The sequence below is a fragment of the Haliaeetus albicilla genome, chromosome 29, assembly GCF_947461875.1.
Source record: "Haliaeetus albicilla chromosome 29, bHalAlb1.1, whole genome shotgun sequence".
NCBI classification, from domain to species: Eukaryota; Metazoa; Chordata; class Aves; order Accipitriformes; family Accipitridae; genus Haliaeetus; species Haliaeetus albicilla.
Window position 1 is genome coordinate 3165014 of NC_091511.1, and position 16520 is coordinate 3181533.

The 16520-nt window shown below is 49.6% G+C and overlaps 1 protein-coding gene and 10 non-coding genes across 11 annotated transcripts; 4 read left to right on the forward strand and 7 right to left on the reverse strand.

Moving 5' to 3' along the window:
• Positions 1-610: 610 nt before the first annotated feature.
• Positions 611-683, reverse strand: TRNAV-AAC (transfer RNA valine (anticodon AAC)). Its single transcript has one exon. It is a non-coding gene; the product is annotated as a tRNA-Val (tRNA).
• Positions 684-1227: 544 nt separating this feature from the next.
• TRNAV-CAC (transfer RNA valine (anticodon CAC)) lies at positions 1228-1300 on the reverse strand. The gene has a single exon. It is a non-coding gene; the product is annotated as a tRNA-Val (tRNA).
• A 725-nt stretch (positions 1301-2025) lies between these two features.
• Positions 2026-2098, reverse strand: TRNAV-AAC (transfer RNA valine (anticodon AAC)). Its single transcript has one exon. It is a non-coding gene; the product is annotated as a tRNA-Val (tRNA).
• Positions 2099-2376: 278 nt separating this feature from the next.
• On the reverse strand, positions 2377-2448 carry TRNAE-UUC (transfer RNA glutamic acid (anticodon UUC)). Its single transcript has one exon. It is a non-coding gene; the product is annotated as a tRNA-Glu (tRNA).
• Positions 2449-2658: 210 nt separating this feature from the next.
• Positions 2659-2730, forward strand: TRNAE-UUC (transfer RNA glutamic acid (anticodon UUC)). The gene has a single exon. It is a non-coding gene; the product is annotated as a tRNA-Glu (tRNA).
• Positions 2731-3241: 511 nt separating this feature from the next.
• TRNAV-CAC (transfer RNA valine (anticodon CAC)) lies at positions 3242-3314 on the reverse strand. Its single transcript has one exon. It is a non-coding gene; the product is annotated as a tRNA-Val (tRNA).
• Positions 3315-3707: 393 nt separating this feature from the next.
• Positions 3708-3780, forward strand: TRNAK-CUU (transfer RNA lysine (anticodon CUU)). Its single transcript has one exon. It is a non-coding gene; the product is annotated as a tRNA-Lys (tRNA).
• A 163-nt stretch (positions 3781-3943) lies between these two features.
• Positions 3944-4051, forward strand: TRNAL-CAA (transfer RNA leucine (anticodon CAA)). The gene is made up of 2 exons: positions 3944-3981; positions 4006-4051. It is a non-coding gene; the product is annotated as a tRNA-Leu (tRNA).
• A 386-nt stretch (positions 4052-4437) lies between these two features.
• Positions 4438-4510, forward strand: TRNAV-CAC (transfer RNA valine (anticodon CAC)). Its single transcript has one exon. It is a non-coding gene; the product is annotated as a tRNA-Val (tRNA).
• Positions 4511-4920: 410 nt separating this feature from the next.
• On the reverse strand, positions 4921-4992 carry TRNAE-CUC (transfer RNA glutamic acid (anticodon CUC)). The gene has a single exon. It is a non-coding gene; the product is annotated as a tRNA-Glu (tRNA).
• Positions 4993-5752: 760 nt separating this feature from the next.
• LOC104314671 (E3 ubiquitin-protein ligase TRIM39-like) lies at positions 5753-12292 on the reverse strand. Its single transcript, XM_009914265.2, has 6 exons — positions 11654-12292; positions 10562-10657; positions 9633-9863; positions 8890-8912; positions 8023-8138; positions 5753-7389 (listed from the first exon to the last, which is right to left on the reverse strand). The coding sequence occupies exons 1-6, from the start codon at positions 12071-12073 to the stop codon at positions 6875-6877; spliced, it is 1401 nt and encodes a 466-aa protein (XP_009912567.2). The 5' UTR covers positions 12074-12292; the 3' UTR covers positions 5753-6874.
• Between the last annotated feature and the right edge of the window lie 4228 nt (positions 12293-16520).

The window sequence follows — 16520 nt, forward strand, 5'->3', positions numbered from 1 at the left end:
TCCCCTCAGCCCAGACCCCAAAACCGCTTCGGTTCAGACCGTTTGCTCTGCCTGTTGCTCTCCACTTTGCGGAGCATCACCCCAAAGCACGGAGCTGCCCCGCTGCCCGCAAGGGTGTCGCACGCTCGGTCCCACGTTTGCCTCACACGCAATAGGTCCTTGGCTCCAAACCGGGCAGAAACAGCCTCATCTTTTTCCTGGAAAACACTCAAAACCCCCGAGCCCCTTGCTTCTGCTGCCCCATCCAGAGACAACACGTTGGTGCCTTGATCAGGCGTTTCACCTGATGTGGTCTTGGGCTGGGTTTCTCCACAAGAAGGCCCAAGAGAAAGAGACGGGGTTGGTTCTGTTGCTGAATATTACTGCCCCTTTTTGCAAGAACCAACGCACTTATACGCATATTATACACACAGATATATTTAAAGTTGTGCGTATAGGTGTGCATCGTGATATAGAAAATTCAGGTTTTGAGAGCAGGGGCGTCCCTTGTTGCCTTTAGTTTTCCAGGCGTGCTGCTCTGGGTTTGGAAGCGGTGTGTTGCTGCAGGGTGTGAAGGAGTGAAAAACGAAGGAGATGCTTTAAAAGCACCCCAAAAGGCCCCCCAAACCTGTGTTTCTGCCTGGTTTCGAACCAGGGACCTTTCGCGTGTTAGGCGAACGTGATAACCACTACACTACAGAAACCTGGAAAAGGTCCTCCTGGGGGCCCTATTTCTGGAAATGCAGAATGAAAAGGTGGTTTCACTGAGTTCTCCCCATTCCCAGGGATGCTCCCCACATCCGTTTGCCCTTTTTTTCCTTCTTCTCACTCTTCTGTTTTCCCCCTCATCTTCCGGGAACAACAAACACAAACACTTCTCCCTTCCCCCTTGGCCAACACCCGTACGGGCTGGCCAGCCTTCTTCATGAGCTCCTGAGGGTGCTCAAAGCAAGGCACACAACCAAGGGAAAGCCAACACGTGCTGCTTCTGACAGACTGAGGGAATTCCCCGCTTCAAGATCATTTTGAAGGGACGAAACGCACCGTGAAGACGCCTTCCACAGGGATACTCCAAAAAGGACCAGGAGTCCCCAGACATTGCTTTGCAAGGGGCAGGGCCAAGGTCCCTTCTCCAGTTGGCCAAACCGGAGCTAAATGACACGCGGGTGTCATCGTCCTCGCACACAACGACCCAACTCCTTTGAGAGTTGTAAGACAGGGAGGGAAAAAACATAAAAAGTGCTGTGCTGTTTCTGCCTGGTTTCGAACCAGGGACCTTTCGCGTGTGAGGCGAACGTGATAACCACTACACTACAGAAACGGGGTGAAGTGGGGGTTTTGTGCCCTATCCGGAATGGGGTGGACCCCCTTTCCCCCGCTGGCTGCTCCCCAGCACCCCAAGCCCCTCTGGGAAATGCACTCCTCTCCCACGTTGCTCCCCTCAGCCCAGACCCCAAAACCGCTTCGGTTCAGACCGTTTGCTCTGCCTGTTGCTCTCCACTTTGCGGAGCATCACCCCAAAGCACGGAGCTGCCCCGCTGCCCGCAAGGGTGTCGCACGCTCGGTCCCACGTTTGCCTCACACGCAATAGGTCCTTGGCTCCAAACCGGGCAGAAACAGCCTCATCTTTTTCCTGGAAAACACTCAAAACCCCCGAGCCCCTTGCTTCTGCTGCCCCATCCAGAGACAACACGTTGGTGCCTTGATCAGGCGTTTCACCTGATGTGGTCTTGGGCTGGGTTTCTCCACAAGAAGGCCCAAGAGAAAGAGACGGGGTTGGTTCTGTTGCTGAATATTACTGCCCCTTTTTGCAAGAACCAACGCACTTATACGCATATTATACACACAGATATATTTAAAGTTGTGCGTATAGGTGTGCATCGTGATATAGAAAATTCAGGTTTTGAGAGCAGGGGCGTCCCTTGTTGCCTTTAGTTTTCCAGGCGTGCTGCTCTGGGTTTGGAAGCGGTGTGTTGCTGCAGGGTGTGAAGGAGTGAAAAACGAAGGAGATGCTTTAAAAGCACCCCAAAAGGCCCCCCAAACCTGTGTTTCTGCCTGGTTTCGAACCAGGGACCTTTCGCGTGTTAGGCGAACGTGATAACCACTACACTACAGAAACACGTTGTATAATACTGGGGGTGACCCACTCCTGACAGGAGTGACCTAGTTCTCCTCCTCCACCTTTTCCCAGCTCCTTTTCTACTGAAATTCCGTTGAAATTTGCTGTTAGCATTAGAAGATGGACATATTTTTAGCTGTCAACATTTAGGAGTATGAGGAAGAAGAGACTTTATTTGGGATATGGCTCAACACCGACTTGGACAGAAGTCCTGTGGAACCCCTGAGGTGGAAAAATAATGGTTTTGAAATAATTTGCTCTTTTTCTGCCAAAGAATTTTCCCTGACCGGGAATCGAACCCGGGCCACGGCGGTGAAAGCGCCGGATCCTAGCCACTAGACCACCAGGGAGAGCTGCTTTAAAGGCAAACAAATGTTTTTCATTAATTTATTTATTTTTTTAAATAAATTTTGTTATTTTTAATTCATTTCGCTATTTTTTGATTAATTCTGTGGCCAGAGCAATGCAGCTTCTGTAGGACTGATGGGAAGCGGCAACTTCGGGCGGCTACGTGTTCAAAGATAAACGATGAGATTAGTAAAAGTTAGGCAGCTATCAGCTCCCTGGTGGTCTAGTGGCTAGGATTCGGCGCTTTCACCGCCGCGGCCCGGGTTCGATTCCCGGTCAGGGAAAAGCGATTTAATCTTTTCTAAATTTAAGCTGGATTTATAAATTCCTTCCCACCTCTGCTGGATTTCAGCCTTTCTGTAGAAAACAACACGTAATACCAAATTCATAGAAGATTAAAGCAGCCGAACTGTTTCTACAAGAATAATATTCCTATGGTGTGGTGGGACTGAATTTATGAGAGCGTTTACTCTGCTCCCCTTCCCCATGTCGGGGGACTGTTGGGGAACACAGACGCTTTAACGGATTCCTGCACATTCCTACCCAAAAAGGACATTTGTCCCCAGCGTAGGGGACAGGAGCAGCGATACCTCCACGACGGGATGAGGCTCCAGGCTGCGCTGAACCCACCGCCCCACTTGTCACCATGTCCCAAAGGAAAATATTAATGCATAGACTAAAATAAATCCCCTTCTGCAACTTGTGCCATCCGTGCAGATTTTTGCAAGTGCTGCCATTCCAGGGTTTGGAGGAATATTGATCCACAACATTCATGATAAAGAGGAAAAAGGGATGTGTCTCTGCCCGATTTCGAACCGGGGACCTTTCACGTGTGAGGCGAACGTGATAACTACTACACTACAGAAACCCACCATGGTTCCATTAAAGGCTCCCCCTGCCCTCACCTGTATCCCCATCCTTAACCCCACCTTGGTACCAAAACTCTCGTGGAAAAAAATAAAGCCTTTCCACGGAATTCACACGGATTTCCACCTTCCTGCTGCTGTCGCTATTATTTATCCAAGCAGGAAGCGTTTCATAGCGTTTTTAATTGTAGGACCAAAAATCGCATAAATTTGCATAAATGCCAAAATGGCATCGCAGGACCCGGGTAGGGAGTTTTTCAGCCTTTCAAAAAAAAAAAACCAAAACCTGTCTGCTGGGGTGTTTCGCCTCACTTCTGGCCCGAGCACGGGTAGGAAAGGGGCTGAAACCACCACAATCCCGCACCAAAACGAGGACAGAAAAGAGCTTTTTAAGAGCCCGGCTAGCTCAGTCGGTAGAGCATGAGACTCTTAATCTCAGGGTCGTGGGTTCGAGCCCCACGTTGGGCGATTAATTTTTTCCCCCATGCTACCACCACTCAGCTGAAAATAATTCCCGAACTTTCAGTGACACCCCCCCTGCTGATCATCACCATAAAAAACCTAAAACAAAACACAAACCCCATAACTTTTAGCATCGCTGTATTCCCTTTTCTGGTCAAAATCTGTCACCGTCAGGATGGCCGAGTGGTCTAAGGCGCCAGACTCAAGGCTCTGCCTTCCCGGGGTTGGGTATTCTGGTCTCCGTGTGGAGGCGTGGGTTCAAATCCCACTCCTGACAGTGCTTTTTGAGGGGCGGGTGGCTCATACTTACAAAAAAGCTCATTTTCCCCTTTGTGCCCCTCCCTCCGGCCGAAACCACGCCAGCTCAGTGTGACTGTATCGCAAAAATGGATTAAATTGGTGTTTTCTCCCAGCCATGGGTCCCACCACGGCGTGGGAAAGGCCCTGTTTTTATCGAATTCTGGTCTTTTTTTCTGCACTCCCCGATGGTGAAACCGGGTTCTTTTCTTGAAATCAGCCGAATGGTCCCAAAAAATAAGGTAAGGCTTGGAGCAGCACGTGAGAGAGGCGGGTTTAGAGGGTCTCGGAGCCCAATTTGGGCAGGGCTGAACGTGCAGGCAGGGTGCAGGCAGATGTGGGCAGGCGGAGAACAGTAGTAAGAGCGTTTCTGTAGTGTAGTGGTTATCACGTTCGCCTCACACGCGAAAGGTCCCCGGTTCGAAACCGGGCAGAAACACTTAATTTTCCCTTGTTGGAGGTGTGTGTTAATTCCCCCCCTCCCCAAAAAAATACTGCCTTTCCAATTTCTCCCAGGTTTTTGCACGGTTTGGATAAATATTTCTCGCTGCGCTGCTACCCATATTATATAAAATTTCTAAATAGTAAATAACACCCGTAAAAAACTAAAGAATACCCATTGCTAAATAAAAGAGGTGCAGCTGGGCTGCATCAAACTGCCAAGTGGCTTTGGGGATGCCTGGCTGCTGGGTCCGGTTGGAGGGGACATCCTGCTGAGACAGGTGTACACACGTGGGAAGGCATAGGAACAAAAAGAGGAGGTAATGACTGTTTCTAGGGGGGCGTCTTGTTATAATATGAAAGGCTTTTTCCCCTAAAAAAGTGGTCTGGGTGGAGGAAAAAAACATCTTCCCTGACCGGGAATCGAACCCGGGCCGCGGCGGTGAGAGCGCCGAATCCTAACCACTAGACCACCAGGGAGGCCATACACAACTTATCGAACACAGCTGGATCACAGGCAGGACCAATTATTGCATTTCTTTGACCTGTTTCCCGTTTATTTTTGGTCCTTTTCCCCTGTCCTGACCCCACCTTCTACCTCATCCCCTCACCGCTGCAGCTCAAGCAGAAAGGTTGTGCCAGCAGCCAGCCTATGGCTTTCCTTCGGGGAATGGCAACATTTCCCCACCACCCGGTGATCAGATTTACCCACATCCAGGTATTTCTTGGAGGACGAGGAAGCAAGGGCCACCCCTTGCTCCCCTTGCATGCACTTAGTTACTGGGAACCAGTTTGGAGTTGCTCATCCTGGATGTGCTCTCCCTGGGGCGCACTGCCTCGCTGTTGCATGACAAGAAGCTCTGGCTGCGCTGCTCATACTGTGAATTCTCCTGCATGTGCAAAGGAAACAAGCAGGGCTGTTCTCTGCATGCAAAAAAAAATTAATTGTGGGGTTTGCAGCAGCTTCCAGAAGGGTTTTGCATATACCTGGGTGTGTGGAGACCTACAAGAACATCTTCAATCATCTGCTGTTACTTAGGGCCAAGCCCATGAAATGTATTTTGGCTCCTAACTATGACTTGAAGACTGAAACTCCGGGGATTTTAAGCAGAAGCACTATTGTGTGATGCAGGAATGGTTATCGCTAACAGAAGACCTTGCTCTGCCCACCTGGGGATTTTGCAGAGGTTCGCATTCACTGCCCTTGAAGTGCCAGGACAAAATAAACACACCACCAGGCTGCACAGGAGGCAATTTCTTATGCTCATTTCCATAGTTTGCATCTGGCAGCTGAGACAAACAAAGCTTTTCAAGCGATCAAAGGCACATCCGTACAATCAGTTTGGATAGCTGAAAACACTTGAGTCCATCCATTGGGAAATGCTCCTGTGAACACCCTCCATCCCCCCGGGTTCCTCCTTATGCCCCCAAATATTCATTAGCCAACAGCTCAGCCTGAGGCTGTTGCTCAAAAAGAGGTTAAAGCCAGCTCTGGCTTGGGAAGGATTTATTTCTCTTGGTTTTAGGCATCTGCAGGAGACATGTCTCCATGCCATCTAGTTAATCTGGGCTCCCTCTGTAATCAGAGGAGAGAAGTAAGTACTCCTACGCGCACTTGTCGAGCCATTTCTAGATGAGATAAATTACGATTTGCCACCGTTCTCTGCTGACCCTCGAGGGACTGTAGCCAGGATGGCTGCATATGGAGAGGTGAGTCCTTACAATGTCCAAAGGTGCGAACGTCACACAGCACTAAGCACTGATCCAACACAAACTCACACCAGGGTTGCCGGTACTTTTGATGATTTAAAGTACCCTTCCACCAGATCAGGCCTTGCCTATCTCGCCCATGGATTAGATTATTACCACATTGTCAGAGACCACATAAAACTTGAAGCCATCATGAAGTCCTCTATGCTTTTGCATCGTTGTCCACAGCATCTACACTCAGTCGCGCAGCTGAAAGTTCAGTGCGCTAAAAAAAGGGTCCAACAAACAGCAGGGAAGTGTGATCAGTCGGAGATGGTGGAGGGAGAGAAACTGGGAGCCAGCTCAGCATATGTTCAGCTCAGGTCTATCCCTGTCAGATAGAGAGGGTTTTGGAAAGGGTTTATGGACATGGATGCACCAGGGCAGCGTTGCCGGCAGAGCCACCTGATGATAGAGCAAGGCAGGATTTTGGGGGAAGCAGACCAGCCCCTCTCCTGTACAAGCTCTGAACCAAACGATGCTTCTTGTTAACATAAATGATGGAGAAAGGAGAATTTTCCGTCCCAGGTAATGCATTCTTCACGCTCCCAAAAGCCATCTCTGGGGTGACGAGCCCCCAGCAAGACTCAAGGGGATGCTGTCCCATGGGGGGTCAGGGAAAGAGCGTGAACTGGCACCCCCTCCCCAGGCAGAGCAGGGGGAGGATTTGCTCCCCTGCAAAGGATGTTGGGGGGTAGGTGAAGATCGGTGCCTCGTTACTGGAGTCAAAAAATGCCACTCGCCCTGCCTCGTAGTCCAGGTAAATCCCAATCACCTTGGGGGCAGCAAGCAGGGAGATGGGGATGGTAGGAGAAGTGAGAGCCTGGTACTGGCTCCCACACTGCCCCACCGCCCAGATCCCCACCTTGGGGTTGACGCTGATCCGTCCCTTCCTCCTCACCGACTCCTTGGCCACTCCAACAGCCCAGGCTTCCCCATCGCCCACCTCCACCTCCCAGTAATGCCTCCCCGCACTGAAACCCTGGCAGCCCAAGACACAGCGAGATGAGTCAAAGCGCTTGGGATTGTCGGGGACAGGCTGGCGGGTGTCTTCCCATCTCACCCGCTTGCGATCCTCAGACAGGACGAGCCGGGGATGCGCTGTCTCTGGATCCAGTGTCAAACTTACTGGGGACAAAGAGAAGATGAGCGTCACAGGCACAGCTCGCTCCTCAAGGGCATTAGGGTCATGTTTTCCCCATCTTCCCCTTGGGATGTTCCAGGTCCCAGTCCCTGTTTGCTGGAGCAGAGCAGGAACGGTTTTATGCCCACGAGCAAGATTGGAAGAGTAGAAAAGACAGCCAGCTCTTGATCTGGAGTAAAAGTAAGGCTTTGAAGTGTAGTTATTTTTGCTGGGAGTCTCCAGGCCGTTGAAAAGAGGAAAGAAATACTCAGGTGTCCCATGACTTTCCTTTTTTAAGCTCCCATGTGGAAATGTTTGCAATTTTTCACCTTTGGTCTCATTCAGTGAGGTGATTTCCAAAGGTGACACTGACCCTACGTGAGGTCCCACAGCACCCCAACACTTACCATGGTCCCCGAGCTCTGCTGGGAGGCAAACTCACCCTCTCTCACGTAATCAACCAAGGCAATTGCTTCTTGCTATGCTAATATGGATGCAGCTCTGCAGGGTATGTTGGAAGTATCTCTCCATGGCATTTCACCAGGTCTTCTCCTACCTAGCTGAAATCTCTTTCCTTAGATTCGCTGCAGACCGACCCAGCACAACCTCAAACCCTCTCCTCCCCAATTTCTCTGTACCTTGAAATTTCATCAGCATCTCTTTGAGGGCAGCATTTTTCTGAGGAAGACCAGTGGGTTTCTCTCCCAGCTCAGGTGATGTCTCTGCTGGCTTCTGGGCACCATCCATCTCAAACCTGGAAAGAAGGAAAACCTTTCTAATAATACTTCCTTCACTCATAATTGCCATTACGCACTGACCAATTTTCAGCTGGGATTTCTTATAAAGAAATAAATAATAGTAGGACTAGAGCAAAGGCTTGGTCCTAGGGCACTCATTAATAAGCTACCAAAGAAGGGTTTGCTGACCCAGAGTACATATCTATTTTGTCCCCAAACACCAGTGAAGAGTCCTGGGATGGTAAAGGCTTTCTGTCATGACCAGTAGCGCTCTACATCAAGGGAAATGCAGGCAACAAAAAATGCCTTTCTTTGCCCACTTTTGTCTTTCTGATAACCCACCTTCTCTATCCATGTCCAAAGAGGACATGAAGAGATCTGTTATAGGGGTGGAAGTTCATACTGGATTCCCTTCCACGTGGATGCACTCCTTAGTGTTCAAATATCTGCATATTTTTAGGTGCTGGCTTGCTGGTTTTGATGGGTTCACAAGTGAAAGCTCAGCCCTCCAGTAATCGGTAGTTTTGGATGGACTATAGAGAAGAAGCTGCAGGAGAGCTGGAGGTACCATCATCCCATCCAATACCTTTCCCTGGTCTTCAGCATCTTACTTGGACCTTTTGGGGTGTCCTAGTTGTCTCCTATATGTCTGTACAGTCCCTAGTACACCAGGATCATAAGTGGCTGGGGTTTCAGAGTCCATCAGTGTCACCACCGTAGAGATAAACAACATTAACATCGCGAGAACACAGGAAAGGAGCTGCAAACCTGCTCAAGATGTTTCTGCTGTCCTACAAAGGAAAGATGAGAGAAGGAGCATTAGGTCAGAGCAAAGTCAGCCTGATAGCAAACAACAAGCAGGTAGCGCAGGGCTGTGGGGTGACCTGGGGCAACTCAAGGCACTGCTCTGTCTGAATTATGGGTCTAAAATGAGTCCCTTAATAGTGATCTGCCTGCACGGTGTTTGCAGATCTGCTGTGAAGTTAGGTGAAGTCATGGCAACATCACTTGATGAGCAGCTCATTGTAGCTACCTGCCATCACCCACCACCTTTCATGTCCTTACTCTTGCAGTATGGGCGTTATTACTGCTAATGCACACCACTGCTTCAGCGTATTTGAACGTTTTAAATCAGGAGTTAACCAGAGCCTGGAGATGGGCTCAAGTGATGGATTTGGATGACTACCTAAAGACGAGATGAGTGCCTGTTGTTCCTCCACTGTGTACGAATTGGACAATTGGTTTGGATGTAGACATGTACAGCCAGATGGATTAATCCCATACTCATGTAAATAAGACAGTGATTTAAACAGACTGTGGTTGATTTAAAATATTCAAGTGGACAGTTGGACCATGCTTGTGATCACTGAAGAAAATAATTTAAAAAATAATTTTAAAAAAGCTTTGAAACATAAATTTTAAAAGAAGTATTTAGAATTAATTTGACTCCTGGACAGGTGACACCAGTGGTGGTAAATGCCAATGGTCTTCAGAGGGGCCTGAAGTCTCACCTGAAGGAACTCACACGCTGGCTGCTGACACTTCTCCTCCAGTTCATGGATCTGCTTGCCAATGGAGGAGATCTCCTCCAAGAGCCTGTTGATGTTCTCCTCCTGTCTCCTCATGATCTCCTGGTCCAGCTTTGCCAGCCGGTCCAAGAGGAGACGTTCCTGTCCCTCCACAAACTGGTGCAGCTCCTTGACTTCAGACACAACCTTCTGCCTCTCCATTTCCACTTGTTCCTGCAACGAGAACCGACGCACGCAAGGGAGAGGCAGGGCTGCGGACAGAAGTGGTTGAGAAAAATCGCAAAGGAGCAGATTTAATGTGATGACTTATAACACAGCCATAAATTCCAGTGCCCATTGCAGAGCAGAGGAATAATTAAGACAATTTTTTTTTGCCATTTCTAGGCTGAAGTTGCTGGCAAAGGACATATCCCATGGACTGTAATCTTTGTACCCGAAATGCTCCAGACCTTTGAACAGCAAGGGAAGACACAAAATAAAACCACGAACAGATTAGTCAGTGAAAGAGGTAAGTGAAATGGAAAACAAGGCAAGAAAGAAGAAATCAGGTGATTCCTATTTTCTGTATGTATTAACAGGGGGAATCTGGGAATGTGCCCCACTTGTGAGCAAACCGAGGAACCAAAATATCAGCAATAACCTGGCAAAATCCAACACACATTCCCAGCATGCTGACATACAAGGAGCAGGAAACATGGGGAAAATTTGAGTATTAAAAAATCTACCCTGGGGACAGGCTGTCACCACTGCCCAGACCTTACCCCAATGGAGAGGACATTCCCATGCAAGGGACCACGGAGATGTGATCTTTTGCCATGGCACATCTCGTGTCTCCACATCCACCACCATGGCCAGAGGGACAACCAAAAGGAAAAGGAGAAAGCCTTTGCCACCCAGGGATAGACACTTACAAGGAAGTGCAGGCTTTTCCCTTCCTCGGCCATTTTCAGCCCCAGCAGCTTTTCTCTCTTGTCCTTCAGGATCTGCACGTGAGCCTGGAATTTCTCCTGTGTGGAGAAGAAACACCTTGTTGGTGCTTTTTCTTCCTCTAGCTGGTCCATCCCTCTACCCTCATCCCACCTATCCAGGTTTATCTCCTACAAACTCAGATTCTTCCCTGTTTAATAAATGGCTCTGGAAATTCATAAACCCTGATTTCTGGGAGAGCAGGGCAGCCAGAGCAGGTTCCTTTTTCAAACAACCAGGGTGAAATTCATCGCATAGATTGGAAAAGACTCAGGCAAAGGACCAAATTGGCAGAAAAGGAGCTTTAAATGATTGGGGAGACCCTGCTGTCATCTGCTCAGGTTCAGCCTGTGCTCAGTGCTGACCCAGAACTTATAAGTTCTTATAAGCGTGGGCTGTTTCCTCAGTTCATCTGCCAAGGAATGTGCTTTGGATCACCAACCTCAAAGCCTGGATCAGACATTCGAGCCAGCTGATGGCAGGGAGACCGTACCCTCCATCACCCTTGTGCGGTGAGACCGGGGCTACATCACCTATCTGCGGTGAGAGCAAATTTTTTCTTCCCACCTTCAGCCAAATCACTTTTCACAACAACTAGCCCAAGCATGCAGTGAAACTGGAGCCCAGACCATTGACGTGCTGGAAAACCCAACCCTGCCTTGCAGACCAGCGCTGTGAGACCAGATTCTGTCCTGTAAATGTCCAAGACGAGACAACATAGCTGACCCTGCTTTGAGCAGGAGGTTGGGTTAGATGATCTCCTGGGCTCCTTTCCAGCATGATTTGTATGAAGACACCACAATGATATGGAAATGACAGCTTCAAGCAGTCGGGGTGACTAGCAATATAAGCAAGGGGCAGCAGAGAGCAGGCAGGGTGGGGGTGGCTGTAATCTAATGCTCATGCCAAGATGCGGAAAGCAGATTGAAAAGGGTAGAAGTCCAGATGTCTGCAAGCAGAGCAACCCATAGGGCAGCTCCCTGAGCCGGTCCCCTCCTCCTCCCTCGTCCCCACACCAGGCACAGAGACCTCCCCACCTTGTGCTCCTCCGCAGCCTCCTCGATGGGCACCACAGCGTGGACCCGGTGAGCCTGGGACTCTCTGCAAACCAGGCAGATGGGGGTCTGATCCTCCTCGCAGAAGAGTTTCAGAGCTTCCCGGTGCTTCTCGCACAGCCTCTCCCCCCCTGCCCCTCCTTTGGCTGCCTGCAAGCTCAGCCGCTTGGCTATCTCGATTATTTTTGCCAGCTCCCGGTTGGGTCTCAGGTTTCTCTGCGGGGCTGTCTCTTTGCACTGAGGGCAGGCGAAATTCTCCTCGGCTTCCTCCCAGCAACGAGTGATGCACGCCCGGCAGAAGTTGTGCCCGCAATGGATGGAGACGGGGTCTTGGAAGAAGCCCAGGCAGATGGAGCAGGAGGCTTCGTCGCGGAAACTTTCAGCAGGGCTGTCTGCAGCCATGGTCTTGTCAGTGAGGATGATGGGGCAGCTTTCGTTTTCCGCTCCGGCTGGTCTTGCCCGTTGGCTGCTCCCCTTCCTGCAGGTGTCTCGGGCCCCGAGGGAGGTGAAAGTGAGTGGCAGAGGAGTTTCGCTGCTGAGATGCACCAGGTTTTTCTCCAGGTTGTGACCGCTGCCGAGCAAAATGCTGCGCTGAGCAGCTGCAGAGGCGAAGGGAGAATCCGCTTTTCCCCAGGGACCCCGGTGGGTTGAAAAGAGATTAAATGGGAAATAAACATCCTTCATAATTTTCTGGTTTGTTAGACATCCACCTGCAGCTTCTCTATCACCCTCTGACCCCCTGCCCCCCCAAAATACCCAGGCAAATTGAGAGGTAGCCCAGGTCCCAAGCCTCCTCGTCGGGTCCAGCACCCAGAAACCAGTCTGGTTTCATTGCTCATTAATAAATGCACTTTTCATTTATTTATGGAAGGGCACAGCCATGGGAATAGAGTTTAAGCAAGTCCCCTGCTGAGAATAAGTATCTGTTCTTCAAGTTAAAACACTGTCCTGGTTTCAGCTGGGATAGAGTTAACTGTCTTCCCAGTAGCTGGTACAGTGCTATGTTTTGAGTTCAGTATGTGAAGAATGTTGATAACACGGATGTTTTCAGTTGTTGCTCAGTAGTGTTTAGACTATAGTCAAGGATTTTTCAGCTTCTCATGCCCAGCCAGGGCACCTGACCCAAACTGGCCAACAGTGTATTCCATACCATGGGACGTCCCATCTAGTTTAGGAACTGGGAAGGGGGGGGCAGGGAATCGCCGCTTGGGGACTGGCTGGGCGGGTGGTGAGCAATTGCCCTGCACATCATTTGTACATTTCAATCCTTTTATTACTACTGCTGTCATTTTATTAGTGTTATCATTATTAGTTTCTTCTTTTCTGTTCTATTAAACCGTTCTTATCTCAACCCAGGAGTTTTACTTCTTTTCCTGATTTTCTCCCCCATCCCACTGGATGGGGGGGGAGTGAGTGAGCGGCTGCGTGGTGCTTAGTTGTTGGCTGGGGTTAAACCACGGCAAACACCAAGACACATCCATCGCTGCTCATTTTGGCTCTTTATTATTTAGAATACCTAACTGCCGGCTTCACTGCTGTCCTGCCAGCGCCCTCATTTCTGTGTGTGTACATGCAGCTATAAATACTTTTACTGTTGCTTTCAATTCTCCTTTTAAACAGGGTGCCGTTTCTTTCATGGTTCAGGGCTGAGCCTGGAGTCAAGCAGTAGCCGATTACTACGCACCCTCTTATCTTTAATTTTCTTTTTCTTCCCAGCTTGCCTGCAATTAAGGAAAGGAGGGGATTTCCTTCCACCCTGTAAGTGAAATAACTTCATGACCAGCCATACCCCTCACTCAGTCTGCTCAGAAGCAGGTTCTCCTTCACCCAAGATCCCACCACTCTGCAGGAGAGCTTCCTTCAGCCCTCAGCCACTGCATTTTGGGGAAAACGGGTCATATTTCAGGAATGTCCTTCCAGCAATGGAAATCCCCCCTCCCATGGCTGCTTTTCAATTTGCAATGTCACTTTACTCCAGCTGCGCTGACCTTGCATGGTCGGTTGGGTGTCTGCCTGCATAAATGTGCTTTCACCCCATGAGCCTGCCCTTGCTTTTTGTGCATCAGTTTTTAAAAGCCTCGGCATCCTTGGTTTTCCTGCAAAGCCCCTCACCTTGAGCTGTAGCAATGAGCCCCTAAATCCACCAAGACCTCATCCCAAATTGGGATTCATAACACAAAAGTGGTAAATGTCCTCCTCTCTTCCCCTCCATCTCTCTGCAGCTCTCCTGGAGGGACAGCAACATCATTCTTCTTCCTCTTAGACAAGAAACCCCTAAATCACCCAATCCCATGGACCATCAGCCTGTGGATGAGCTGCTCCCGGTCCAAAGCCCTTTGCATGCTGAAGCGAATGGGACTTATTTGCATTGGGCTGAGGCTGGGTAACGAAGTGACACATTTTCTGAGAACATCAGTAAAAAATGCATCCGCTGTTATTTGTTTGCAAGGGTTTTTGGGGGTCATGATTTTCCGGTGCAGAGCTCCACACACATGAACACTCAGACTGAAACTTGTGGTATGGTTTCATACTCAAGGCACTTTTTTTTTTTTTTTTTTTTTTTTGTTGATCTGGAGTTCAGGGTTGATTTAGTGGGGAATGAGATGTGCAGAGACACTGGTGTTGGGATGGATACCCCTGAGGGACTGCTTGACTTTGACTTTTGCATTTAGGACATTGCTTTCTCTCCTGCTCTTCTTTGTCCTGCTGTTCCACAAGTGCTGGCAGCATCATCACCTCTGTCCCAGCACCAAAAGCCACGTTTCCTCCCCAACTACCTACGTGAGGCACATGATCAGAGTAATCTCCCAGCAATCACCTGCAGCAGCTTTGCTCTTTGCTGTGCCTCTTTGGGGCTTGAAGCAGAGCTTGATGTGCCTGGAAAAGCATCTCAAAACCCAGCAAAGGCAGTTGATTTTACCAAGCCCTAGGGGCACTGATGAGCATTAATGTCCCTAAGCAGCTCCACTTGGGACACCCCCACCCCCTGCCCATAGCCCAGGGTCTCTATTTAAGTTCAGTCCTGTGGTATGTTCCTTCTGCAAGCTGCCTTGGAGGAGCACCCATGCCTGGCTGTGGAGTCTGCTGATCCATCCCTTCATGATTCGTTACCCTAGTGCCCTCGGTAAGAGAATTCAGCAGAGGTTTGGTGCTGCCTCTCCCAGGATGGAGAAAATACGGGTGTTGGGAGGGTTATGCTAAGGGAGAGAATGAGAAGTGGGCAAAGCATCACTTGCCATGTCTAGATGATGCTGAACTTGATTTTAAATAGCAAAAAGCTATAGAGAAGGGAACCACAGAGCGTTCAAGCGTATCCATCTCTCTCAATATCAAACCTAAACCTTAAGGCAAAACTCACTAAAGGCTTGATTTGACTTTGTGGATAACCTGGCTCAGCTCCTAAAGCTGGGTTTGGTGTGGTTTTTTACAACTAAAGCCTTGCATTACAGCTGTCTATGCAGTAAAGTGGACTGGACATGAGGCAGGTTAAAAATAATGACACTCCTCTGCAAACGAGCCCTTAATTGGCTGTGTGTAATCAACAGGGACTATTAGTGACCATGGTCTCAAGAGGGAGCTGGAGGCTCTGTTTTGAAAGACAGGAAGACATCTGCTCAATGCCTCTGTGCAAGAGGGAAAAGAAAATTAGTAATCAAAGGTTTTTCTGTGGGATTCTGCTTAATTCCTTCAAGGCATAGATACAGGGCTGGGGACAACCACAATTAACCATCAGGCATAAACCACCCTGCCTCAGTTTTCTCTTTTCTTTGCATTGCGTGTTTTTGCTCCTGCTGCCTTTTCCCACAGTTTCAGAGTTAAATCTAAATACAGACCAGAGAAAGGGGTGCTTTTTCCTGTACATCTTGCTTTCAGGGGATCAGCCAGATGAGGGAACGGTTTGGGCTGAAAAATAGGTCCTTCTGGGAAAGGAATTACTTGTTTTCAGCCTAGCTGATGCCTGACTGTGTAGAGGTGGAGAGGGCAGGATGGTGATGGCCAAAGCTACAAATGGGTCAGTTCAAAAGGATGGTTCGAATGCTAAAGAGGTTCAAAGCCCCTCTGGTGCAGACAAGATTTTCCCAGAGGGATGTAAAGACTAAGTGCAGCTCTTCCCAACAGGGAGCAAGGGGATGAGGTTGCTCTTGGCTGGAGCATCCAGCCCCTTTTGTGCTGGAAATGGGATCCCTGGGGAGCTGGCATCTATCAGTACCTGGACAAATACCATGCTAATAAGCTGGGACTTGGGAATGGATCCTGATTTGCAATGCAGAAGGTGGGAGCAGTTTAATACCTGAGGCTGGCTGGAGGGAGGGAGGGAGGATTTGACAGAGGTGGGGGGAGGTGGCTGCAAATTTCCCAAGATTAGAGGGAGCTGGATGTGGTCCCATTTTCTACCTCCCTTTTCTGCTTTCCCCCCACCTCGGGCACTGTTTGCTGCAAAGGCAGAACCCATGCTGGCTCCGTGCCTGCCAGCAGCATTGGTATGCTGTGGAGGGGAGGACCAGACCTTCTCCCCATCCTGGGACCCTTCTCCCACTCCACATGGGTGCCCCTCAGCCCCCACTTCTGGCTTCATTCCTCCTCCTTCACCGTGCCTGTGATATGCAGCCTCCTATCCAAGCTGCCTTCAGCCTCACCTTTTCCATGGGTGCTCTTCCCCATCTTTTCCATGCCAAGCCCCCTCCTCAAATCCTCCTTGCTCCCATGCCCAGCCCCCTTCCAGGATGTGTGTCTCACCCTCAGACTCGGCAGGGCTCCCTTTTCCCATCCTTCCTCCCTGCCAGGCTGTGGGTCCTAGGAAACCCATATGGACCGCGGGTACCAGCTATTTTGGGAATGGGGACCACCC

Excerpts from the sequence above, each read along its gene's own strand:
- LOC104314671 (XM_009914265.2), bottom strand. The coding sequence starts at position 12,073 with ATGGCTGCAGACAGCCCTGCTGAAAGTTTCCGCGACGAAGCCTCCTGC. Across the intron at positions 8,139-8,889 it reads AGCAGAAACATCTTGAGCAG|GTTTGAGATGGATGGTGCCC; the intron begins GTTTGCAGCTCC and ends CCTTCTTTCCAG. Across the intron at positions 7,390-8,022 it reads GATGCTGATGAAATTTCAAG|TAAGTTTGACACTGGATCCA; the intron begins GTACAGAGAAAT and ends CTTTGTCCCCAG.